The following is a 26,462-nucleotide window of genomic DNA, read 5'->3' on the forward strand; positions in this document are numbered from 1 at the left end:
CAGTTCAGATTCATTTAAAGATAGAATTTAGTTCAGTTTATGTTTAATAATTCATATTTATGTTCAACATCCAATCTTCAGTTCATATTCAACTCCAGGTCACCAAATGTTAAGCTACAACAAAACTCCTTATAACRGAATCCCCAAAGAGTTACATTTGTTTCACACACCAAATTATGTACTAACAGRAGAGAAATCATCAGTTTGTTGAATCACAACCATCGCAACATGAAAAATTAACTGCAACAGAAAATAGTTTTGAGGTTTTACATTTGTCAGACTTGTGCTTTCCCCTCTTTTAAAATGGAGATTCTGACACCATCAACCTGGTAACTCAAGCTTTATGTTTACTGTCTGCATGCAGAAAATAGATAAATAGAGCTACTAGTCAGGCTCTGTACGGTTTCCTGGGAACATATTTACCGTTAACCATTACTGAGGATCCTGCATTTGCTCTGACTTGAGTTTTCAATYCATTCAAGTCAAAAGTACAAACATTCATTACAGATTTAAAAATCTCTTATGAATGCTTGGAGGAAAAAAAAAAAAAATCAGTTCACTACATTTCAGAGTCAAGTTAATCTTCCTGTAGGGTTCATTTGACTGSCAATTTGTTTTATCATTATATAACATCTACAAACTGACAGCTCTGCTTATCTAAAAGCAAATCAGAAGCTGAAGGCTGACCGTCTGAACAGACTGAGCCCTGTGGTAACAGCTGAATGTTGGACTGCAGACTGACGGCACCAGAACCCTTGAGAATGTTAAGAATTGTTATGCTTCCATTAGTGACAAAAATACTGATTCACAGCCYTGCTCACCAAACCTGTCAAAATAAATCAATTCGTCACGATACTTCAGCACCGAGTTGAAAGTGTTTATTCAAAATCTATGAACAAAAGCAGAAAAGTAACAGAGACCAGTCAGTCATTTCCAGTGTTGTAGTGCAATCAGTGAACTAATCCTAAATATGTTTTCCAGAGAAAATGACTAACCTCAGTAACTATGTCTGTGTAACAGGAAGTAACCAGCAGCTTGGAGGAAAGTTCTATGAACAGTGAACATGAGTCGGGTCTAATGGATCCGTTCTTCTCTGGCAAAGCAAAACCCAATCAGCTCAGAGACAACGGACAGGTTTAAAGTGTAACCAACCCCAAATGAACATTCTTGTTTTAATAAATTGTTTAAATAGGCTATAAAGGGTTCTATCTTTACATTTTTCAATAAATCATGTAAATATGTTTAGTTCTGTGATATTCTACGTAAAACGGTCTCAGTGCTCGGGTCCTTCAGTCGAGTGGTGAAACACACAAAACTCCTACATTTGTCACTATATTGGGGGCTGAAGGGAAAAACCAGAAGAGGAACAAACAAAATAAATAGGCAAGAAACTGGATAAGTCAACMGTGTTTCTGTCATCCTGACCACAGCGCCGCTCAACAAGCCTGTCGACAAATCAATTCATCACATGATAAATTAAAACAAGCTCAATCATTTCCATTTACATGATTGTGTTTCTCGTGTCTCTTTATACAAAATTCTTCAGTCTGGTGCTTTGGTGTAAACTAGCCTGTTTTWTTAAAGGGTAATTTTGTTTACAGAAACTTCAGCATYYATTTTATTTGAAGTTCTGGTTGTTTTATTCATTTCAARTATTTAAAATGTCTTCCAGTTCCAGTGTTAAATATTCTTTAGAAACTAAAGTTTAATGAAATTTGAGGATGTGTTYTAGCATTATTATGYCAATCTCATATTACTTGAAAATGGTCTCAAAACAAGAATATTATTGTTTATCGCAATAACTTCTGGGATAATTTATCRTTCAGCAAAATATGTTAATATTACAGGCTTACCGCTCAGCCCTACACCTGGCTGAGTCTTTTGGCTCTGCCTGCTTTGATACTTTCTAACAGGGGTTAGTTACACTTTAACATCACTAGAAGAGTCRGTTTTACACATTTAAAATACATATATTCCAGAAATAGCTCTAATGTAAAATTTAACATGATTCAAGCTGAGCCTGAGAAAATCCTTCAATCTCAGAAGCAGTAAAGCTGCTGCTGTTTAGCACAGCTTCAGTGTTTTGACCTAAATGCTTCCTGATTGTAACTGCAGATCAGGAGGAAAAACAACATGGTGGCTGCTTAGGCCAGGTCTTCTTCTCCCTCCTCTTCAAACTCTCCCTCCTCCTCTGCCGTGGCCTCCTGGTACTGCTGGTATTCAGACACCAGGTCGTTCATGTTGCTCTCTGCCTCGGTGAACTCCATCTCGTCCATGCCCTCACCAGTGTACCTGCGACGACACGTCAGTGTCTATGTGATGTACAGCACGCCGCTATGAATCACTGCATTGTACTCACCAGTGCAGGAAAGCCTTGCGGCGGAACATGGCGGTGAACTGCTCTGAGATGCGCTTGAACAGCTCCTGGATGGCCGTGCTGTTTCCGATGAAGGTGGCGGCCATCTTGAGGCCGCGTGGCGGGATGTCGCAGACGGCCGTCTTCACGTTGTTGGGGATCCACTCCACGAAGTAGCTGCTGTTCTTGTTCTGAACGTTCAGCATCTGCTCGTCCACCTCCTTCATGGACATGCGGCCACGGAAGATGGCCGCCACCGTCAGGTAGCGGCCGTGGCGTGGGTCGCACGCCGCCATCATGTTCTTGGCGTCGAACATCTGCATGGTGAGTTCAGGGACTGTCAGGGCCCTGGAAGAGAGACATTCAGTTAAAAGGAAGTTTCTAAAACAGTGGGGTTGATCGTAATCTAAGGCTGGACTGAGAGACTTCACCGGTACTGCTGGCTGCCTCGGCTCGTCAGCGGGGCGAAGCCTGGCATGAAGAAGTGCAGTCTGGGAAACGGCACCATGTTGACGGCCAGCTTCCTCAGGTCGGCGTTCAGCTGGCCGGGGAAGCGCAGGCAGGTGGTGACGCCGCTCATTGTGGCYGACACCAGGTGGTTCAGATCGCCGTAGGTGGGCGTGGTCAGCTTCAACGTACGGAAGCAGATGTCGTACAGCGCCTCGTTGTCAATGCAGTAGGTCTCATCGGTGTTCTCTACCAGCTGGTGGACGGACAGGGTGGCGTTRTAGGGCTCCACCACGGTGTCTGACACCTGTCAGGAGGGGGCGGGGTTACAGAGAACAATGGAGCCTAGTTAAAGACCCAGAGGAAGCAGCTATGAGGCAGAGCATCTTATCTGAACCGATTTGAATGCTGGATGTAAACCTTGGGCGACGGCACCACGCTGAACGTGTTCATGATGCGGTCCGGGTACTCCTCCCGGATCTTGCTGATGAGGAGCGTGCCCATGCCGGAGCCGGTGCCTCCTCCCAGGGAGTGGGTGAGCTGGAAGCCCTGCAGGCAGTCGCAGCTCTCCGCCTCCTTCCTCACCACATCCAGCACCGAGTCCACCAGCTCAGCTCCTTCAGTGTAGTGGCCCTTAGCCCAGTTATTACCAGCACCGCTCTGACCTGGAACAGACCCAAGTAGAGGATATTCAGAGAATAAAGACTTACTTATATTAGGACTATCATGACTTAGTTGTCAAAGTTCACTGTAAAGATTTGACTAGTTTTATGACTTCATSTTTGATCCAGATTTCTTAAACTTGAACTAAATTGAGTGGTTTCCCTTCAGGCTGCTTCCTGTTTCCTTGCCTTCCTGGTCAACATTAGATCTGTTAGTGAGTTTAAAGGATTCTTTTCCTTTTCAGCCTCATTCAAAACAGAAATAATATCAGTTTGTCTCCAGTTCACCTGCATCATATTTAACATTAAGGCTTATATTTCTCTGTGGATTTTTTAAATACAAAAAATAGACAGTCTTCCAGTTTTGTGTGGCTGCTCTATGTAAATAAAATGTAAATATGCTAAAGCAATACACTCACCAAAAACAAAGTTGTCAGGCCTAAACACCTGCCCAAAAGGACCAGACCTCACGGAGTCCATAGTGCCAGGCTCCAAGTCCACCAGAACAGCACGAGGGACATACTTTCCACCTACAGGAGACAAAAGTAAATTGGACTAAAGTATGAAAAAATAGAAAGAAAAACATTTTCTCCATTAACTGCAATAATAATTTATTTTCTATAAAAGCCAGTGTGCGCAACATGTGGGAGAAAAGTTGTAGCAACCGGTTATCTGTTGCTAACAACTAACCGTTAGCAACAACTCTTCCTAAAGTTAACAGTCGCCGTTAGCAACAGCCAACTAGTAACCATTGAATTGAAAACCGGTGACGTGAAGGCCAGGCCCTCTGGTGGACGGTCGTGGTACTACAATGTTTCTTTGAGATATTGAATTACTTGGACCTCCAATGTAGTAATACTATACAACTATGAAGCAAACTATGAACCAACCTGASGCCTCGTTGTAATACACGTTGATACGGTCCAACTGAAGGTCGCTGTCCCCGTGGTATACCCCGGTTGGGTCAATACCGTGTTCGTCGCTTATCACCTCCCAAAACTAAAACCAAAAAGAGAAGAAAAATATTAAATTAACTAATTGAGCAGAGAGATTTACTAAAAACAACGCAAGCCAACAGTTATGAATAGCCTTTCAGCTAACAGCCACGCTAGCTTTTTTCCTGCTGAGCAAGCTGTTGGTTATTTAGCAGCGCGCACAAACTAAGTAATATTTCAGTCAGTGTCTCAACGAATTTAGGCCGAAGTTTCAAGCATGAATCCTTTCTAACCTTGGCTCCAATCTGGTTCCCGCATTGGCCAGCTTGAAGATGAACAATTTCCCTCATTTTGTCGAAATAAAGACTTTCTGACCCTTCTCGAACAGGCAAAGTTGGTGCGCTACTCCACGGAGAGGATTATAAACCTAGGAGGTGGGTGGGAACGTTGCTTAACGGTTGCTACGTGCCATTGGATGAGAAGGGTTTCACTTAAATTGTAAACGGTTCCTGATTGGACAGTGTAACTTCAGTTCAAACATTGGTAGGAGTGAGCGGGGTTACCGGGTTACCTTGGAAACCAAAAATAAACCTTTAACAACACCGCTGGTGTTTTCGCCAAAGATTTTGCTTCACCATATTTTTTGCTTCGTATAGTTACAAGCATATCATATTTAAAACTAAATTCATCTGTATTTATTTTTTAGTGATGAAAGTTTATACAGAACAAATGCGCAATAAAAATACATTAAGTACAAAAATGTAAAAGTTGAAATGACATTTTACACGTTGAATGTTTTTATTCAACGTGTATTCTTCTGCATTCTTATGCTCGTTTCATTGTCTAATTTCATTTCTCTTTAGTCATTTTGTTATATCCGTGTTCATTTGCATGTTATTTTATTAAATATTTTCTTACATTTTCTGTGTAATTAATGCTCGTCAGTATGTATTTATTTAATGAACTTGCCACAGTTGTCTCTTTCTATTACAATTTGGACAATTCTAAATAATATCCAGTATATTTACACAATCTGTCTTCCTTGAAAACTGAGTTGTTATGAAGACATCATCCATGAATTTTTGCATTGCTTATGTAACCAATTTTATTGTTTATTTAAGACCGAGTTCTCAGACAGGAAATTGGTATTTCCTAAAAACAGTCGATTTTTAGCCCATCAAGAAGCCAAACAGGAGAGGTAGGAGTTTTGTTAGGAGTTATGAGATGATGGCTCTTCAAAGAATAATAAAAAATAGGTGAAAAAAAATAAAATGCACAAAAAGTGGAGAAGAAGCCATCCAGCACCAACAGATCAGACTGATATCAGATCACTGATTTTAAAAGGTAAGAGATTACAATTAGTTGAGGAGAAGCACTGCTATATTTTTAGAAAGCAAGTCTTTTTTTATTTTTTGGATTTATGTTTTTGTGCGTGTTTATGTAGGCAACAATCTGCTTCATTAGGAACTCACTTTTCTGGTTGAACTCGAGTCGCCTGCAGAGTTTCCGTCCTGTGTGGACTGTAAACTGGACCTGTAAGTCCTTGTACAGAGGAAATGTAGCTACAGAACACACACACATTCTCACAAATATTACACCAAACTTTGTTTTTTCTTCTTTCAGAAGACACAGTTGAAACCAGAAGTTTACATTCACAAGAATCAAAAGAGACAAACACATTTCTTTCTATCTGAAGTTAAATCAGAACTTCTCTTGTTTTTGGTCAATTACAATTTACAGAATTATTCCTATTTGTCAAATGTCAGAAAGCTTAACAATAACATTCCTAAATAATTTTTTGTAACTTTTTTCAAATTCAGAAGAAAACCTGTTATGTTCTTTGATTGGGCCTGTGTCCTAGAGTTAAATGGGTTTTTGTCCAAAACGAGTACAGACCACAGAAAAGCCAAACATGTTGTGGAAATGCTGCTGAAGCTGATAAGACAGATTCATTATCCAGTCAAACTGTCCTGGCCCAWCGGTGGGCTGAAAGGCCACTCAGCGAGGAAAAAGCCTTTACTTCAACAGAAACATAAAAAAGYCAGATTGCAGTTTGCAGATGCAGGGATAAAGATCTTTATTTTGGATAGATGCTCTGTGATCTGATGAAACCGTTTGGCCATAATGACCATCATTACATTTGGAGGAAAAACTACATTTTCTGAAAGTCTTCCGAAGTTTGTTTTGCCTGTAGTTTTGAAAAGTGTGGAATTCAATTACAAATATTTTCCAGATCTTAATTAGTTGATCTTAATTGATCTTTCTGTGAAAATGTAAACAGAAACTGAAATCAATTAGAAACACCCRAAACTATTACAAAAAGCTCAATGTAAAGAAACAAAAGATGAAACAACACCTGTCTGATAAAAATCAGACACGTSCTTTAACTACACCTCTGTGTCTTTGTCTCAGTTGCAGGAGAAAAGGAATCTGAGATGAAGGAGAAAAAGTCAGAGGGAACGCAGCCACTGGAGAGCTGCTGCGGGCCGCGCCTCCCGTTTCTGTTTGACCTGCTCCACCGGAGAGCAGAGCTGCTTTCAGCACCACCTCCATCTTGGTGGTGTTGAACTGAACAACATGAGGCAGGTAATGGTTTGAGGACGTGGAAACAATAAAAGCACTGACTGTTTATTTATAAGATCAAGTTAATGTTATGTTTTTAAGAGTATGCCATGAGAAAAGTAATGTCAGCATATTAAAACTAAATGTTTTAGATGTCCTGATGACAAAGCACAGTCAACCGCAAATCCTCAGTTCAGTGAGAATGATTCGTTCACTGCCCTCTGGCAGCAGCGGAAGGAACAGCAAGTTGATCTGAAGCAACACAGACGGAGGAAAAGTCCCAGGATCTCTGGGAACACTCCGCTTGAGCTAAAGAACGGAACGTTGGTTACATATTGTAACCCCAGAATCTATGAGTATAGGCGCTTGTGGTTTGGTTCACTTTTCCAGATGTTTGCTGCCATTTTGTACCAACATTTGTGGATGATAATCAACAGCTTTAGCCAAATTATCCCAACTGCACAGACGAAACATTCTCAGGTTTCCAAACAGGAGTAGGAAAAGGAAATTGCTATATTTTAGCTATTCCTCCTCCTAAACAGTGTATCTTGTGTAGGATCTGTCAGCTTTTTTCACCAGGGCCACTTCAGCAATTCCAGTCAATTCTGGCTTTGACTGGAATTGAGGAGGATATTTTGGTTAGGAATTAATGACCGAGACTATATAGATTTTTATATTTAATTTCCTGCACAATTTGGTAACATTATGTTTCCCAGATTTAAAGAGTGCTTGAATTTTTAGAACAGTTCATTTGAGTGGAACTCACTGAGAAAAGATGTTTGTTTTTTTATTCCGATTCTGGTCTTTATTCTTGTATAGTTGGGTTGGATATCTGGTCCTTCAGATCTGCTTGTAGCATGGAGACCCAGCCCAGTTAATGTGAACCATGGGTATTTAACTTTATGTCATTGTAACTAAGCATGTCAAACCACAATTTGACAAAATATGGATTTTCTTTAGCTGACTCAGATGATTGAAGGCTACAGTAAGTAGCTTTTCAATAAAACATTTTTTAAATATTTGTTAAAACAATCACCGTGTTGTGACAGTATGCCATGAGACAAACAATCTGTGAAAAGATCTAACTCCTCCACCTTCTCCCTGAGATATTATAGTTATTTGAAGAAAGGCACGGCTCCCAGTTAGTGATGTCTTTAATGTACTACATAGATACATAATCACAGTCATCACTTCACTGCTCTGTCAATACAGCAAAAATAATTCTCACCTTAACATGCAATCATTCAAAAAGAGATCTCAGCCCTGACAAAACTCCATAATGCAAAATATATTAACAAAAATGTATTTCCAGCTTCTAATTTGAAAGCTTTCTGAGCCCTCCAAAAGATATTGGAAGCAACATAGAACCTGAATCAGATGTTACTTCCATATAAAGATGTTATGGTACAGCTTCAGCAGAAGGTAAACAGGGGAAGGTTATTCCGTTTCAACTTCCGTCCAAAAGGTAATGAGAACAACTAATCACAAAACAAAACCAACACAGATCTGGATGGAAGGTCTCAGGAGTGATGTAGTACCGGAGCAACAAGTCCAGAACAGCCTCAGCTTCTTTCTGACTGGAGGAGGATCTTCCTRAAAAGGTTGTTTCCACAGGTTAAAAAAATACAAAAGTCCAACCTGCAAATGATCCAGTGGGCCGTTCAAAGAGCAGCATTATAACCACGCTCCGCCAGCATCCGACCACCAGGTCAAAGCAGCACGGCGTTCTGTAAACCTCTACTCCTGTGTCCGATCCTTAGCAGCTTGTTTTAGGTTCCTGTTAGTGAAGGCCGGCTCCAACTTCGGATTACAAGGCCGGCTGGGAATGATGAGCCAGGTGGACGATGTGGCTAGTATCCGTCATCAAAATCCCCATCACATCCATAACCTGGACAGAGGGAGACACAGAGGGGGAAAAAGAAATGACCATGCAGTGAATGGGTGATTCAGGGTTGAGTTTATCTTCCCTCTGGTTCAGATCTGATTGTTTTGAGTCAGGTTTGAGTCACTCCCACATGTGGTCCTCAATCAGATTCCTGCTGGAGGTTTCCTCCTGTTAAAAGGGAATTCTTCCTTTCCGCTTTCACAGCATGCTTTCTCAGTATGAGGAACCGCTGCAGTGACTCAGTGCAATGAGCTGGACTGCCTTAGGTTGCATTTTATTAATTGGAATCTCAAACTCAAAATGTATGTATTGGACCCATTTGTCTTGTTAAAGGCATTTAAATGACAGATCGGCTACATTTACACAGCAGGTCTCRATGCTCAACTCTGATTTTTTGCTGAACTAAAATTTCAGAGATCTGATGAGAAGACGTTTCAGTTTCTCCAGATTTATCTTGCTATAAAAATTAGTGGTGAGAAAGCATTGGAAAATTTACAATATGCTACCACTTGTTTAAAAAACAAAAACATATTTAAGTACCAACTAACTGCATTTATTCACCAAGCACTCTCTAAGGTAAACACCTGCTGTGTGTTTAAACTGACCGTCGCCGCCCAGCAGCTCCATGGCACTAACACAGGTCTCCTCCTCTTCATCCTCTTCCTCGTCTACATCGTCATACAGGACAGGTCCACTCTCGACAACTGCTGCACTGGGAGGGGCCTCTGCAGTCGCTGCCGGAGTGGGAGGGGCTTCAGTCTGACCAAACGATCAGGAAGAGACGCTGATTATTTTCACCAGTTTAGTGGCTCATATGATTAAGTCAAACAAAGACATGGCAGTACAGCAGAGGAGATAGAAGTGCTAAATGTAGCATTGTAGTGTGACCAACATCTTTCCCCTTATTACAGTAAATGACTTCAGCACCTGATTTAAAAAAATATTTTTTTTAGATAAAACCGCCCAGCAGATCATTTAGATCATTTAGCAGATCATTTAGCAGAAAAAATGAGATATTAACCAGAGTTTTGGAATACTAATTTTCTTCATAGTTCAAAAAGTGAGTTTTTCTTTGTATTTCTAGTTCTTCCCATTGTATTAGTTAAGCTAACAAGTGTTCACTCCAACGGGTTAACTGGAAGTTGTCTATGTTTTTTCAACTGAATTGGGATTATTTTGCAGCGCTGAATCAAAAAATGACATCCAATYAGATCAGGTTTTTATTCTAATTTGATTTAAAGAAATCTGACCTTCTGACTAAACTGATGCCATTTTTTGTGACATAATCAGTTCATTGCCATTCATATTTCTCATCCAAAAAAGATTTTAGGTGAAAAAAAATGTTTTTCAACAGTGTATTAATTAAATGCTACAAACTTGGATTTCTATAAATTAAATAATAAACACTAATAAGATTAAGTACATAGAAATTGAACATTGCGTCTTCATTGTGTAAAATTCTCTATCTCTTTCCTGTCCTGATGGAATCTCTCCTCCTGCTCATCACTCATTGATCAGATTCTCAGGAAACGGATCCAGATGTCAGAACAAGTCATGATTTTGATACTCATGTTGCTCCGTAGTTCAGGAAGTTGACCTGATTGAGCAAAACCAAAGTGATTTTTGGATTCAACTCATCAAAATGACCCTAAAACAGTTGAAAAACCCCTGACAGTTTTTTGGCTGTTGACCAGTGTTATGATCCTGATGAAACCAGTCGCATTCAGAAATCACATGACCACTAAATAAATTCCACTTAACTTAAAGGAGAACTCCAATGAAAATCTCAAAATGTTGATATTGCGTGAATATTATTTACATAAAACATTTATCTGACCTAAAACTTAACTTGTTTTTAGCGGGTTCTTTTTGTCAGTTTATACATATGCGGGGTCATTTTTAGGAGGTGGAGTCGATGCGGTTGATGACGTGCTCTGTGCCAAAATATTGTCGGCCTTCTAGAAACTCAGAGTGAAGAATTACAGAAAGTGATRTATTAGGTGCAGAGCAAATGAACAGGAAGCTCACCTGCTCCACAGCCAGCTTCTTGTTGGGTTGTCTGCTGATGAACGGCTGCAGTCTGCAACACAATGACGATTAAAGACATAGAATCAGAAAAATCTAAATGGAATTACACTTTTAATCTTCAATAAAAACATAAAAATAATGTAATGGCTAAAAATATGAATCCCATTAATTGGCTCCATGTAAACAAAATGAATCTAGTTTAATTTGTCTTATTATATKAATGTTGAGATTCAAGCATTAGTGTTTGGGAAGGGATCTATTAAGTTAGCTAGCTTGCTTCTGAAGACTATTGCTACTATTACACTATATTCTTCATTAAAGAAAAAAAAAACCACACACACTTTTAATGAGCTCTGTTGTCCCTGAAATTAATGATTTATTTTCCTTTTTCTTGCACTGACTGTCCTTTCTCTTATTTCATTATATAAAGTCCCAATGAAATATACAGACGTTTTTGGTTGAATTGTGAGAAACAGGAAAATGTTTGGGGTGAGGCACTGCAGTCTCAACCTTTCATCTATAAAAGTCTTTGGAAATCAAGACGTAGATGACAAGTAGCTCAACAAGGCACTCTGGTGGACAATATGAGCTTCATGTTGACTGAAAACCAAACATAGATTTCAGTTTCAGACACTGATTGATCCAAATATTTGTATCTTGGCCACAAATCTTGGCCTGCGCTATGGCTACTTACCAATTGATTCTTTTACATTCATAATCTACAGAAACGCTGGACAATGTAGCCGATTTGCAAGGTAATACCAGCAAATAATGTTAGAGTGCTACACTCTCTAAATCTCTATTGGCTCCAAGCATCTAGCTCCTGTCCCTGGAATGACAGTGAAATTGTGTGAATGAGAASGAGCTCAGACCCAACTTTGAGTGACATGTCTCTCTGAGAAGGAAATCTTTTCTTAGACAGCCCAAGAGATAATCAGCAATGAATTTACCACTGGCGGTAATTCCTAAGTAGAAATCCCACCACGCTGGCTGATATTAACATAACTCCCGGGGGCTCCCCACCTTCTTTCATGCCCACCCAGCCGGGTGCTGAGCTCAACTCTCACTGATAAGACGAAGAGTGCGAGTGAGCTTTTAATTAATCTGCTGTAACCGGGGTAAGRGGACGGGAGAGCGGGGAATGTTTCATCTTCACCCCCAACGCTACCCGCCTTCATTCTCAAACCTTATTATAATATCCCAGACAAGGTGGTGGACCACTAACTACGGAGAGAAATATTCAGGTCACATGTGTTAGACAAGAGCACATGTGGTCTGAGCTGGACATTGTCAAGGAGGGGAATGGTGAGGGACTATAGGTGACTGGTAGAGGCAGAAAAGCAAAAAAGCAAATCTGCAAAATGCAGGCAAAGGTCACAGATAGGTCAAGAAAAGAAGTGACAGTAAAAGTGATGGATCCATGGGTTTGATCAAAAACAAAACTCTGGAGTTTTAAACATGGTGCACACAACTCCATTGAAAGACCAATGAYGCAATTTGACTTGTGGCCTCCATGAAGGTCACAGCTGAACTGCGTTGGTCTTTCAATAAAGTTGTTACCTAGAACTTGAAGGTAGTATCATCTGCACTACCTTGTTTCAAGATGACCAGCCAACTTTACACTGTTATCATTTTAAGTAAAAATTTATCTTAGTGGGAGGAAAAAACAACAGCAACAAAAACAGTACTAGTATATTAGAAGGACATTTGGGAGGGTGGTAAAAGTCAGTCTGGGAGTTGTGGGGTTAGTAATCTGTCGGTTCATCTTTTACAGATTTTTAGTTCTCTCTCTGTGCACCTTGGGAGTCGGTGAAGTCGTGTCAGAAACGGTTTGGATAACTGGCTGTTGCCCCTGAATCCACCTATATGACCCAGGGTTTACCAATTGGGTTGGGATTATGGTTGTTAAAAACAATCTATATTTTGATATCATCTGTACTAGGAAACTGAATTATTCAAAGTCTAAACCGACTCAATCACATCTGCCCAAACTATGGCACTTTTCCTGTAACTGCGCTGCAATAACAGAGACACTTGGCCTTTGTCATCAAACAATGAGCTGATGCTGGAAGTTTTAAACTCCAACATCAGAAAACTCAAACACCCAGAAAACACCATGGCGGTGGGGGGCAGCAGCTTCATGCTGGGATGATCCTTTACTTTAGCAGGCACAGGGAAGCTGATCAGAGTGTATGGATGGGATTACAAACAAGCCAATCCTTCAATAGTTTTTATGCACAACCACTGCACAAGACTCCACTGCTGAAGAAAAAGTCTGCTGAAGAAGATCCRAAGCTTGCTCCAGAAGATTTGAAGCCAGTGAAATACTGGGAGAAAATAGTTTTGTCGGATAATGCTAAAGCTAAACTCTTAGGACTTTACAGCCAACAGCCACATTTACGAGAAGAAAGCTTCTGCACATCAACCCAAAACCAACATGCCAAAAGTGAAGGTTGCAGGTGGAAACCTCATGGTGTGGGGACTGTCAACGCAAACAGAACTTAGAAGGTCAGATAGAGACATGTCTGAAGATGAAATGAGTTTTGAATCAAATTATCATCAATAAGAAATTAATAAAATAGACCAAGTATGACGAATATGTTAAGAAAAGGAGTAGCACACGTCTTTAGGGTGAGGATGGTGTCACATGTCAGGTAGCAAAACTCAGGCAAAAAGGAACCGATTTGCTGATTCTGTTTGGATGAGAAGAACTAACCAGCAATAAAGATTCACCACTAAGTATAACACACACATCTGTTGCTGTTCTCAGAATCTAAATCGGGTCTCTCAAAAGGAAACTTTTGCTTAATAAGAAAAAAAAATCAATACACGTTGTTTGATGTGAGAAAACTTCAAGTATTTTTACTGGGTGGTTTAAACCCTTTATGCTCCAAACTTTGGAGCGATAGTYCTCAACAACACAGATCTGCTGGCAAAGATTTTCCACTTTCTGTCATAATATTTATTCACAGTGAAGCTAATTGCTGTCTGTGTGACGGCAGTCGTTAATATCAGCTCCCTTCAGTCCACTGAGGAGGTCAAAGATCAAAAGGCCATCAGCAGTGTTGCCAGGCTAGCGGTGGCAGACTTCTTGGCAGCCTTTTATCACCATGGCGACCATTCACAATAGCATGGAGTGACTCTCAGTCAGTGGAGCAGGCGACATAGTGAGTACAAATAAATCACTCCCTCCAGCAGAGTACAATGGAGAGCAGTGAGCACTGAGATCTTTCCTACCTCTTGATCTCAGCATGTGGAGCCATTAGTACAGGGTCGACCAGTTCCAAACACTTCAGACGACGTCCAAAACACTGAAACTTAAATATGGAGAACCAGTGCTGCTCAATGGAAATACAACAAAGAATGTTTCTTGAAAAGTGGAGAAGAAAATTGTAGCTCACATGCAGTTGAACAACAAGCCATGCATGCAGCAATGTGTGTTTATTTATGTTTGTGAAAGTATTCACACCCTGTAACCCTTTTCACCTTCAGGCACATTATAACCACAAGTATGTATATTCACTATGTAATATAAATACACAGCACACACAAAAAATCTCATACATTTGAGATTAATCTCAAAAATTTTCTTGGAAATTTTTTTTTTCGTGTTTTGAAACTCAGAAATGTACATTTTATTTTTTTCTGGAAAATTTCTGAGATTAATCTCAAATTTCAGTTTTCTGATGGAAATTTACTCCTTTTTTCTATCTACAATAGCTTTAACATGCTGTCATACATATCAAACGTATGCCAAGAATTTAAAAAGTTATTTTTTTAAAACCAAAAACCAGAGCTTATTCTATAATATTATTGTTAGAACTGGAACAATCAGTAAGTCATCTTTCCAGCAGCAGCATGAATAACCGCAACCTTTCCTGCTTATCACACAATAAGAACATCCTACCAGTCCATGCCTAACACTGTCTAATTTCACCATGGTAATAATTAAAGACAGAAACCATTTGCTCCCTGACAGCTGGAATTGTTTCCTTTATGCATCTTAAGGCACATTTAAATATGACTCTAATGTAGCCATTGTATTAATTCACATGTCTTCAGGCTACACTGTAAGCCACTTAGCATTCATTACAGTAAAACACATGGATCCATTTAGCCTACTATTCAGGTTTGTCTTTCTTAACACTGCACATCATGTTACTTGAGTTCTTCCTTATACATCAGCAGTCAAACAGCAGTTTCTCCCCGATCTCATTAACCCATCTTTAAGCTGCAGTTAAAATATACACCGTAGATTAATTACCCAAAGAGATGCACCATGACACAGAATGATATCCAAACTATTAATCAGCCTCCCATCCTGTCCACCCCATTTTACTCTGTCTGCACATTCTCTTTCCCTCCCTTTCCTCTGCTCCGTCGCCGGCTTTATCCATCCACTCAGGCAAGACGCTATGTTGGGCTTTCAGTCTCTGCTGGGTTTAGCCGTGCGTTCCTAATCAGCTTACTGCCAATGACACTCAGCCTGAGCTGAAAAGATGATTGAGGGAAGTAGTTTAGCCAATGGCTGAAAACTGGTAATAGCTTGGTAAGGTGGAGGAGATGGTGCTGGTGGGGGTTCAGTAAAACAGAGCAGGAAGAGTGAATAACATGTAAGGTTTTGGGAGTGAAGACTAACACGGCAGGAAAGCTAACATAACCTTTAGGTAGCAAGGCACGCCTTCTTGAGGCTTCAGCAGCCATAAACTGGGTGGCAGCCTCAGGAAACCATCTATCACACTAAAATTAACTTAATGTGAACGTTGTTAATTGTTGGTTAGGCTGCATTTTGTTTTATTTGGCAGATAAAACAGGGATCTTATCCAAATGACCCAGTTTTTTTTACCCTGTAGCTTCTGTCATTATTTGTCTGTATTCATTAAATAGATGTGTGGCGGCTAAGAAGGATGTCTGGATGGCATTGGATGAGCTGCTGTCACTCAACTTAGCCAAGTCAAACATTTAGAATCAAACAAATGCAGTCATGTCTCTGGTCTTTATTAGAAACAGGCTCATCCTTAAAGACTACAAATCCAAATAAATTAGACTTAAAGATATCAACGAACTCTCGTAGCTACATCTTTAGATAACTAACCATAAAATCTGTGGTATATTTGAAAGCTAAACTCAGAATGAGCTAACTGTGAAAAATAAAATAAGACTTGAATGAAACGACACTTAACTCCCGTATTTATAATGTGCAGTGACGATTCTTGGGGGCTTATCCAGGATCTCAACTTGCCATGGAAAAATGACACAAACACACACAAACAACATGCTTTTTTGATTTCCGTCTGTCCGTCTCCACTTATCCAACATCAGGTTGCAACTGTAACTGGTCCCAAACGCTGAGACTCTCCAGGTCATCCTGGGGGAGTTCAAAGTGTTTTCAGATCAGAAAACACTTACATACATCTTTCATTCATGAACTGGTTCAGGGCCCTTCAAATTTCAGTGTTTTGTTGAGAGCTGAAGTCTGTTTCTATGCGGTAGGAGAAATTTATTTTCTTTTTTTCTATTTTTACACATTTTCCTCTAATTTAACAATCCACAAATCTTTCCACTGATCACCAACACATTGTTCACTCTCACTGCACCTAACAGAGACATAGAACGGAGAAGTTGATAACCAGGCAGCGACAGTAGATATGGCATTCATGTCCACTAATGTGAAAGCTGAAGTGACTTGCTGTTGAGGGATTTTTACATGTTATAGAACCATGACTGATCAAAGTCAAAAGTTTTAGTTTTAAATCTAAAAACTAAAACTTTTAGTAGTATTGACAAATCCAATACTATTGGGATTTGTCAAGTTATTGTATAAAGGTGATTCTAAGTCTTAAAATATATCTAGTGGAATTTCTGAATTCCTCATTGTGGAGAGGCAAGTAATAAGCCAAGTCTCCTGGAGGGTTTATAAATATGTTTAATCTAACAACAAAAGTAGCTTGTGCTAAAAAAAAAAAACATGATAAACTGCAACAGACTTAACAGACTTATCAAAATCCTTCAGCGTCTCTGAGACCAAACAGCACACTACATCGTGATTCAGAACCGGCTTTACAAAGGCCCTGCAAACGGCAACCAATGAATAGAGATGAAATAACCAAAAGATGAGAGACGGAGCCAACAGTGGGGCTTTACATCCCCTTAATCACCAAACAGCTGCCCCTACAGGGTTCCACTAAAGCTCAAAGATGGCGCCCAAAACCAGCGTCAACTCAAAGGGCTTTAGAAAACAAAGCCGTGTAGGAAAACCAATTCCTCCCAAAATCAAATACAGTGAAAACCATTTAGTTTTTCCTGTACGCCAAACCAAGAACAATTCAATTCTTCTGAAACGAGCAGAGTGGATCTTTTCTGTGATTGCTTGTTGTCAAAGCAACACCCACAGACAAATTCTGTCTGTGGATTTGAGAAGATGGTTAAAAAAAAGAAAAAAAAAAAAAAAAGGAATATCCCCCAGGAGTGGAGAGGCAAACCGAGCATCTGTCCTCCTGTCGCAGCCGATTATCTTAGTCAGGCGGAAGAAGACGAGGTGGGGCCTTCTAGTGTTTACAGATTGAAGCCAGGAAAAAAAATTAAACATCTAGGTCTGAGAACAGCAGAGGAGGAGGAATGGCTGGTGTGGCAGTGAAGAAATAGCCGACATCTATATAGTCTTGATTTAATTAACTATCTGTTAGGAACAGAGATTATTTAATAGTTTGAGGATCACTAGGCTAACGTAATTATAGGCAGATTTATATGCCTAAGATGATAATTATGAGAGACACACTCACCTCTGACATAACCTACTGATTCTACAAAATCTTATAGCATTGGCAGAAACAGAGTAAATAGTCAAGATGGCATTTTTGTCGAAGCACAGTTGAAATCCTCCCAGAGGAGATGAGAAGATTTAATGGGGTTCTACATTCAAAAGGTACTCAGTGTTGTCTGAAATACAATCTAAAACAACCATCCTGATGTAGCAAAGGTTGATAAACTCTACTGACGAGCATGCCTCACCTTTCCAGAAGGATCCTACAAACAACTTTGTATTTTTCAGAGATTCACAAATACAAGACGACGAATCCGTCAATTTTTAGATTGATTGTCTTTGATTGCTGAGGGGCCAGCTGGAAGCTAAAATATTTAATTTCTTTCAGTCGGTGAATGCATCATATGTAAGCACTACCAGGTTGAACTGGCACCAACCCCCCACCCCGATTTGGTACAGATCCTGCTACTGAGATAAAAAACAAACAAACAAACAAACAAAAAAGAGTCAAAGTTGGTTGTCTTCAGTATTGGAAAAAGTGTTTAAAATAAGTTCAGAGAGCTATAGAGATGTAAAAGTGGTGCACTGATTTATCGGCCAGCCAATTTATTTGTGCTGATTTCCTTCATTTTGGGAGATCAATGATCAGCTGATTTTTACATGTGAAGCCGATTTTATCCACCGATCTTATCTACCTTGGCAAAGGTCTAAGAGTCAACCACTGTCCTCTTCTGCTCTCCGGTGAGAAACGTTTGATTGACACCAGTATGTCTGCATGTTTGCAGTTAAAGATAGTCACCCCGCTGTTGCCAACTCAACAACTTTCTTGCTATATTGAGCAAYATTTCAGACAAAAAAATTGGTATCGGCCAAAATCGGAATCAGCAGGTTAAGCTTTTTAAAAGGTCGGTAATCGGCGATTGGTCAGAAAACTGCGATCAGTGCACCCATACTGATAGGTCTTCAGCCAAAGACAAGACAGAAATCCAACAGACGCTAAAATCTGAGGCCACTCCATTTTTGTTTAAGTTTTGTGAAGAAAGAAGTTTTGATCATGCGTTTTTCAGAGGTTTTTATGTAATTTCCTTCAGTGGTTATTGGTGCAGTGCCCCCACAGGCGAGGAGGGGAACAGGTTTTTCAAAGGTTTTGGTTAGTTTGACAATTTTGCAACTTAAGTTCCCAATCAAACCGAGTCTACTGAACTATCAGGAATAAAAACAATGCGACTCTCGGGTGAACAACTGGTTGGGAACCACTGCTCCATGTCTCAGCTGTTTGAATATTTCCATGACAGGTACTGGATACGTACTGCCTCTTCTCCAGGTTAGTGCTTCATGTTGCTTTTGTGGAAGAACAGACCTAACTGATGAATAGTAAGATTACTTGCTTTTCATCAAAGATCCAACATCATCACTTGGATATTGTGTCCTGAACATATACTGCAGCATGAAAATCACCTTAAACAATGTAAACGAGATGCACCAGCAATAACTCTTCCAATTCTGATTTTGTCAAATTTACATACCTGCTGTTTTGTTAGGAACATCTTAAGGTAAATGTTCCAACATTTTTAAGCTAACAGGACAACCTACCGTTTTCCCAGGGTGCTGAGCGGCATGCTGAGGCTCAGTGGGGTTCTAGTGGGCGCAGGTCTACGGGTGCAGGCAGGCGTCCTAGGGGCCGGCGGCTCCACCTTCGGGGACTCCTCAATACCAGCCGGGCTGCTGCCAGGCTTTACGACGAGGTCCTTTAACACGTCGTAGTTGATCTTGGTGGATATCTTCTTCTGCTCCAACATCTTCTCAATGGCCTCGTCAGCAGTGCTGGCTTTGATGGCAGGGTGCTTCTTTGAGGGCCGTCTGGGCTGTTCAAAACAAAAAGGAAGGATACGCTTGACAAACTGAAGTGTAGAAAATGTGACATTATTTAAAACGTCTGTCAATGACAACACTCCCAATTAGTTGTTAATCTAAAAGCAGACAAACAAAATAAACATTTCTACAGTTTGGCACATAACCACAAACAATGTATTTTACTGGGACTTAATGTGATACATAATTATCAAAATGGTTCACAAACCAAAAACAGACAACTTGAGATGAGTTTTTAAAAATTATTTATTTAATCCCCAATTCTCTGAGGTGAATGACCTTCTCATTCTCAATTCATTTACATATTTTAAAGCTTCATACAAATATTTTCTGTTTTGTTTTAAAGATTTAACCTAACAACACCACACTTACACTATGCAATGTTTTTGAAAAATAAAAACTTAGCAGATTTAAGAAAAATATGAATATTCTTACTATCTTGCTGTGATGTGAGAGATGAGTTGCTGTAAAACAGACTTTTATTATGACATTAACAAGAAACAATTGGCTGCACAGTTGTTCATTCTTCAATCAGGAATAGGTCTGATTTTTCGGTTTTCTACTGGCCAGTCTCCAGTAGAAATTAAAACCAACTCCTGATTTCCTGATCCAACTCGTAAATTTTTATTTTTATTTTATTCTACTTTTGCGACGTAAATGGCATGTTCTTTTCAGAATGTGTTTTGAGTGCAGATTGGGAAATCACAATTACTTCAAATATTAAAAGCGTATCTAAGGTACAGCACAAGTTAAGCTTTTAATAAAAGCCCACCTTTGCCCTTTTGGCTGACTTTTACTTTAAAACTGTCAGAATTTTTTTTACTTGACATTATTTTTCATTTCTCAGCTATTTGTGTTTCTGTTGAAATTCCAACAATTAACATTTCCAAGGTTAATTGGTTTTACCTTTTTTTCTTTATAGATCCCAAGCTCCTTCTCTTTTTGGATCTTTGCTTCCTTTTCTGCAAACAAGAACGATGAGCATAAAAACCAATAACCACGATCTGTGCACCTACAGACATGTTGTAACGCGCTAAATGTTGATAAATCACAAATGTATGCAATATACAAAATAAAAAGTTTTGCTATTAATTGTCAACACAATGACAGCTAGATTTGTGATACCAGCTCCAATGGTATCACATTTTCCAGGTCAGTAAAAAATTTTAATAAAAGAAAAATAGAGAGGGAGATGCTAGCTTGACTTTGAAAACCTTCACAAAGATATACTGCGGAATTCTGTGCTTTTTGGTTCAGTTGATTTAAAAAAAAAAAGGGTTGTCAGTTGCTATGACAACAGGTCTGTGAGTAGCGTAAAGCCAATAGTGGGTGAAAATAGAATATGAGTGATTGAGTTATTTTTCTGTTCACCAGTTTTTCTCTGGTACTTTCCATTTCAGGTGGCACACTGCACTAAATTAATAACACCTACATGTCCAGGCTTCATTTTAACAATTAAATTGTTCTACTGCAGCATCACAGCTATGGAAGGGCAGCAAAAGTATTAATAGGCTGTTTGCCTTCCAGAGTTGGGCGCATGTGCAAAATTTCCAAATGTAAACAATAACACTCGATAACGTGTCTATAGAGCTGACTTAAAAAGTGAAAGGTACATCAAGGTATGAAATCAGTCAAAGTATTTAAATAAAAAGAAAATTCTGCACTGAAGCACACCCTAGGCTGACCGGTCATGCGGCCTCTGGTACCTTTTTGCGCTTTTAGGTAGTCTGCATTTTCTGCCATCCAGAGTGCAGTTTTGATTTCAACTTCTTTGTCACTCAGCAGATACTGCAGAGATACAAAAGAAAATAGAGGAGTTAAATTCAAGAGGACATGTTTTTCCACATTTGGTTCCAAAATATGTTTGTATAATGAGAAGTTGAAGAGTGACTCAACCACTGCAGGGTGCTCAGCTTTTGTGGCTGCAAAACAAGGCCGAATCGTCACCCATCCACAGCCATTTAAGATTCATCTGTCAAAAAAAACTGACGGCTTTTGGTTTTCCAGGACTAAACTGTGCAAAACCAAAACACTACAGCCACATTCTGTTTAGAAAAGAGAGGATTCATTTTGGGAACCCTTTCATTCACTTGTTTGGCTTTTTCTGTCACCCAGTTCTTTTGTTCGCAGCCCGAGGAAAGTTAGTGTCAGTTTTCACAAGTCCAAGTCTAATTTAGTCTCGACCACATGTAAAGTTGTAAAGTGCTGGGTCCTTTATGCAAAGTAATCAGATTACATTACATATTTATCTTCTTGGGACAATAGGCTGGACTTAGGGACACACCGCAATCTAATTAGCTGGGTGATAATACTGTGGACTGGTCAGTGTCTGCACATGTCAAGCTGTTGGGATGTGATACAAAGGTGTGAGTGAGTATGTTGATTCAGACATGCTGCAAGACCTACTGATAGCAGAAGACCTTGAAGGTTCTACAGTGCTCAGTTTTATTAACAAAAACAAAATTCAAGTGGGATTCCATAAAGATCTGTTGTTTTAAACCAAAACTGTACAAAAAAATAAAACACATTTTGCATTTAGGAAAAAAAACCAAAAAACTTTTGTCTAAGTATGTTCTACATCAAACTCCTAAAGTGGCTCCATCCGTTTGTATTTTGGGAAACAATATCTTCTAGTAATTACCTTTTGTTATCAAAATGGCTGAGCTTTTTCACAGGTTCATGTTGGTAATATCTTAGCCGTAGATTCATTCTGTGCTATAAATAATCAAACATTCACTAAAGGAATGCTGTTATTGTCTTTTAGACAACATTTTTATTTTTTCATTTAAAAAAAAAGAACTGAATTGTGTATTTGAATGTTTTAATGTATTTCTAGATCTCAATAGGTTGATCCAGCTGCACAGCACAATATAAACGCCTGTCCAGAGCAATACTGAGCAGAAGTGACCGGGTCAAAACAATGTCATATATCCTGAGCAGCAGAAAGCAGAGCTGCTCTAGATGATCCATGTCAGTCCTATTCATCTTCCAACTCCCCACAAAAGCACATGTTTGATAATAAAAGCCGATGTCTGGATTTGTTTTTGGTTCAATGCTGAAATCTAATATGAAGAGCATGTAAATCTAAAGTTTTGTATTGTTCCGATTCCACATCTTTGTAAGGAGGTCAGAAATTCAATTTAGCCATCATAAAAAGTTAGTGTTCCCACTTTTCATTTGGCTGAACTGTGTGAAATAAAAGGTCTCCAACAATGTTTTTTTTTTTTTTTTTGCAAAATTGTAAAGTATTTTCTTCTATATGTAGGGATGTGCATAGATGTTTTCATACATGAGGATCCATGAAGAGGTTTTACATACCAAATTGATCTCACTGTCATCTATGCCACTCAGGTCCAGCTCTCCACTGTCAGCAGTACCACCTGTCATGGAAACGATAACCAGAACGGACAAGTTGAGATGATATTCTGCAGAGCACATCGTTACTGCAGCGTTCCCATTCCAGGGTTCACCCATAGAGAAAAATAACCAAAATATAAGTTTCTAACAGTGACTCTGCTCTGGATTGTCAAAAAACCAAACTACCTCCTTTATAGATTCTCTTCAAATGACACACTTGACCTCAAATAAGACTTTTATAGTTATTATACTTTAAAATTATTCTAATTTTAATTTTTTTGGATCAAGAAATTTTTTTGGATTTCTTGTGATTGACAGTGCTAAAAAAACGGTCAATCAGGCTTGTGTATGTGCAAACAAACTCAAGATTGCCTACTTGCTGCAACTATGCTAAAACGTAGGCAACCTAAACTTACAGAAAAACTGTTGCTAGCTAACTACAGCATTCACTGCAGGCTCCGCTATGGAGCAAGGGGCAGGAGGGAGGTTGTGGGCATTGGCAGTGCTAAGATCCGCCCCCTGGCTTTCATTGGTTGTTTCTGACAGAGTTGCTTTCCTGCAGATGGCAGTAGAGCCACAAGGAGAAGGCAGAGGAGCTTGATTTTTTTCACAGATTATCTGTCTCATTATAAGGTCAGGACAAAGTGACAGTTGTAGCAAATATGTAAAAAAAAAAAAAAAAAAAATTCTAAAAGTTACCTGCTGTAGCTTTAAGAACGTCCAATGAGCACGAGAAAGCAAACTATACTGAATGACACTTCCACCATCACCATGAACCAAGGAAAGCAGCCATCATTGTTGCTGTGGCTTTCTTGCTGCCACATCTGTGTATCCTTGCATAAACTGGATAACTGTTTATACAGAAAGTATTTTGCATACTTTAAATATTTTGGCCAAAGACGTGTCAAATTGTAGCATCTTCCAAACAGATAAAGTTATTTCCAATCAGCAGAAAGAAGAAATCATCTACACAGTGAGTCTAAAAAATGAAACCACCAAGAGACGAGTGGGATGACAGATGAAAGGAAGGCGAGGCTTAAAAATCTGTTACACATATTCAGTGTGTGATGGGTCCATCATCGTGTATGAGAATCAAACATTTAAAATGCTAGACAGCAGCCATAAAATGATTTTTCATCAACTAGTCAGATGTTACACCACACTGATGAATCAAACTCTGTTTTTATTTTATTCTCTCAAACAGATTGATCAAATCCGAACAATACATGAAATTTTCATCTGATGTAAAAGAAAGTAAAATGTGAAATACCAAGTCTTTAATTTCACCCACAGATCCTCCTGTGCTGCTCTGCCTGATCAGTCTGTGGCATTTCAAATTATCATGCGATTAATTAATTCACTGCGTATTGCGACATGCCTAAGAAGAAGCATGAGGAGTTGAGTAAAGTCAAGACAAAAAAAAAAAAAAAAAACGTCAGCCAAAAATTGTAGATTAAGAGAATAAGAGATGAAAAAGGGGTGAAATGAAGAGATCTTCATTACTGGAACTGTAAGGCACTGTAAGAGCACTTTTCGCACTTTATCACTCTACTTCAAGCATAGATTTRCACATCAATWACAATTTGCACACAAGAAGTTTTAACTGTATTTGAGTATTTTTAGTGGTTAGCATGGAGCCTTTTGTTCTGGACTTTTGTTCTTGATGCCGTGTTCTGGAAGAACAAACCATTGCTGTTTCCACCTTACTCTGCCTCGACTTTCATCTTCACCGTAAATCCAGCCGCAAAAGGCTGCCTTGTTACAGTGGGTGACAGTCAAATCCGTTGTGACAGAAGCAAAAAGAGGAGTAGTTTCCTGCGTTGGCACCGCCTGCTAAATGGTAGCTGACATTTCCTGTCAGGCCGGCTGTACCAAACGGGACGGCTTCCCTTCATCTCCTTAGGCCAGAAGAAGCGCATCATCTCCAATCAAAGCAAAGTGCTGTGATGGGCCGATACTGCACCGACTGCTGCAGGCCCCGCAGACGCACAGCGTGATGCTGCTGGAGTTCGCCGCATAACAAGCTGTCCTACGAGAATACCACGAGTCTGAAGGAAACATCAGACTGGCTCTGTATCAGTGACACCTGTCTCCTCAGACTGTCAAAGCCCGTTTGTCTGCCACCCAATCATGTCAACCTTTCCCCTGAGAGGCTGTGCCCATTCAGCCATATGGCTGTCAACTTCAACTGTACCAGATCCAAAGTCGGGCCACGCAGCTGTCCTGCCACAAATACAGTGAAGAGTGGGTAAGAAAGATGCCATCAATTTTTTATAAGTCACAGTCAGAGGAACCATTAGCCTAATTTCTTTCTCTCAATACGCAGATGTGAAAATAATTACTTAACAGATGAAACATTAGCTGGTGACTAAATGTAAACAGCTTTCACCTTGCTTAAAAACAAAGCGAGTTAGAAATTTCTTTTATAATATAAATGTTATATTCCCTGTTTTTTAGAACAGGGAATATAACAAGCTAAATGCCACAGGACACAGTGAACGATAGAGAACTCCAATCTAGCTGTTTTCTGCTGTCAGTGTGGCACACGTACGCTAATCCGCTAATAGCATGTGCGATTTTTTGTTTAGGGCTTTTGCCAACTTTAAAAACATTTAGCGCACTTATCTTCCCCCAAACAAATTTCCCCAGACAAATTGTAAAATGCTGATTTATGTGACTGTTTTGTAAACTTTAAGGTGAATAAAGTTTGAAGTCTGGGATTCATTCATATTGAAACTGTCAATTCATTCATATTGAAACTGTTAACCCCCATTATGAACATACCAGATTTGGCTGTTTCATCAGGTATTGCTCACTGAGCCGGTTCTTAATGTAAAGACAGCTCAACATCTCAGCTCCGTCGTCTGTTAGTCTGTCTTTTAAAATGGGAAACCCCGTTCACACAATTTACTAACACACACAGTAGGAAGCCAGACAAAAGCACATTAAGAACAATAATTTGGGCAGAGGTCTGCTATTAATAAGCCCTAAAAACACTACTATTAGTCTAGGTTCTGCTTTATAATGGCAGAGGGGGCTGAACATACAGACGGCTTCTGAGAAAAGAATGACTCTCCTCTAATTACACCATGGAGGTCAACCTCTAATTCCACCAGCAGCCTTTAACCCTTCTGTCACAGCCATTTGTCATTTTAAAGGAAATTTTGTCATTTGTGGCTACATGCAATGAGTGCTGTGGTCCATGAATCAAGAAGGATGACATGGGCTAACGTCATTCTAAATCCAATAAAAAGGGAGACGTTTACAATTAACTGAAGGACTTGTGGAGTATAAGAGCACTTACTCAATGTAGTTGTGGCTCTTTTCACTCAGAATCTCACCCATAACACATATTTCCATAGCAATATTAGGTCAAGGAGGCTATCTGGATAAGGATGTTTTTTTTAAAGACTTTTATTCAAACCACTTTCATCATATCTGTTCCCATCATTACTTAGATTTATAATTTGCTAAATACTTTTAATCCCCTCATTTTTCCTAAAGGACCATTTTTATGTTTTTCTCTTCTGGATATACAGTCATAACAAAAATGTTTTTATGTATTGTATTTTAATCTAGTGTACATATATATATA

The 26,462-nt window shown here is 39.4% G+C and overlaps 2 protein-coding genes across 2 annotated transcripts in view; both read right to left on the bottom strand.

The window, feature by feature from the left end:
• Positions 1-856: 856 nt before the first annotated feature.
• On the bottom strand, positions 857-4,851 carry LOC103458135 (tubulin beta-1 chain-like). The gene is made up of 7 exons (XM_008398728.2): positions 4,694-4,851; positions 4,356-4,464; positions 3,885-3,995; positions 3,224-3,468; positions 2,788-3,110; positions 2,360-2,704; positions 857-2,292 (listed from the first exon to the last, which is right to left on the bottom strand). The coding sequence occupies exons 1-7, from the start codon at positions 4,748-4,750 to the stop codon at positions 2,145-2,147; spliced, it is 1,338 nt and encodes a 445-aa protein (XP_008396950.1). The 5' UTR covers positions 4,751-4,851; the 3' UTR covers positions 857-2,144.
• Positions 4,852-8,098: 3,247 nt separating this feature from the next.
• The window catches only part of brf1a (BRF1 general transcription factor IIIB subunit a), a 64,337-nt gene continuing 45,973 nt past the window's right edge, over positions 8,099-26,462 (bottom strand). The window contains exons 12-18 of the mRNA XM_008398731.1: positions 22,829-22,890; positions 21,217-21,298; positions 20,417-20,472; positions 19,232-19,503; positions 10,876-10,927; positions 9,453-9,606; positions 8,099-8,850 (exon numbers count right to left, since the gene is read on the bottom strand). Coding sequence (XP_008396953.1) covers positions 8,813-8,850; positions 9,453-9,606; positions 10,876-10,927; positions 19,232-19,503; positions 20,417-20,472; positions 21,217-21,298; positions 22,829-22,890 — 716 coding nt within the window. The 3' untranslated portion in view covers positions 8,099-8,812. The remainder of the gene's footprint in view (positions 8,851-9,452; positions 9,607-10,875; positions 10,928-19,231; positions 19,504-20,416; positions 20,473-21,216; positions 21,299-22,828; positions 22,891-26,462) is intronic.

This window comes from Poecilia reticulata, linkage group LG22, assembly GCF_000633615.1.
Source record: "Poecilia reticulata strain Guanapo linkage group LG22, Guppy_female_1.0+MT, whole genome shotgun sequence".
Lineage (NCBI taxonomy): Eukaryota > Metazoa > Chordata > Actinopteri > Cyprinodontiformes > Poeciliidae > Poecilia > Poecilia reticulata.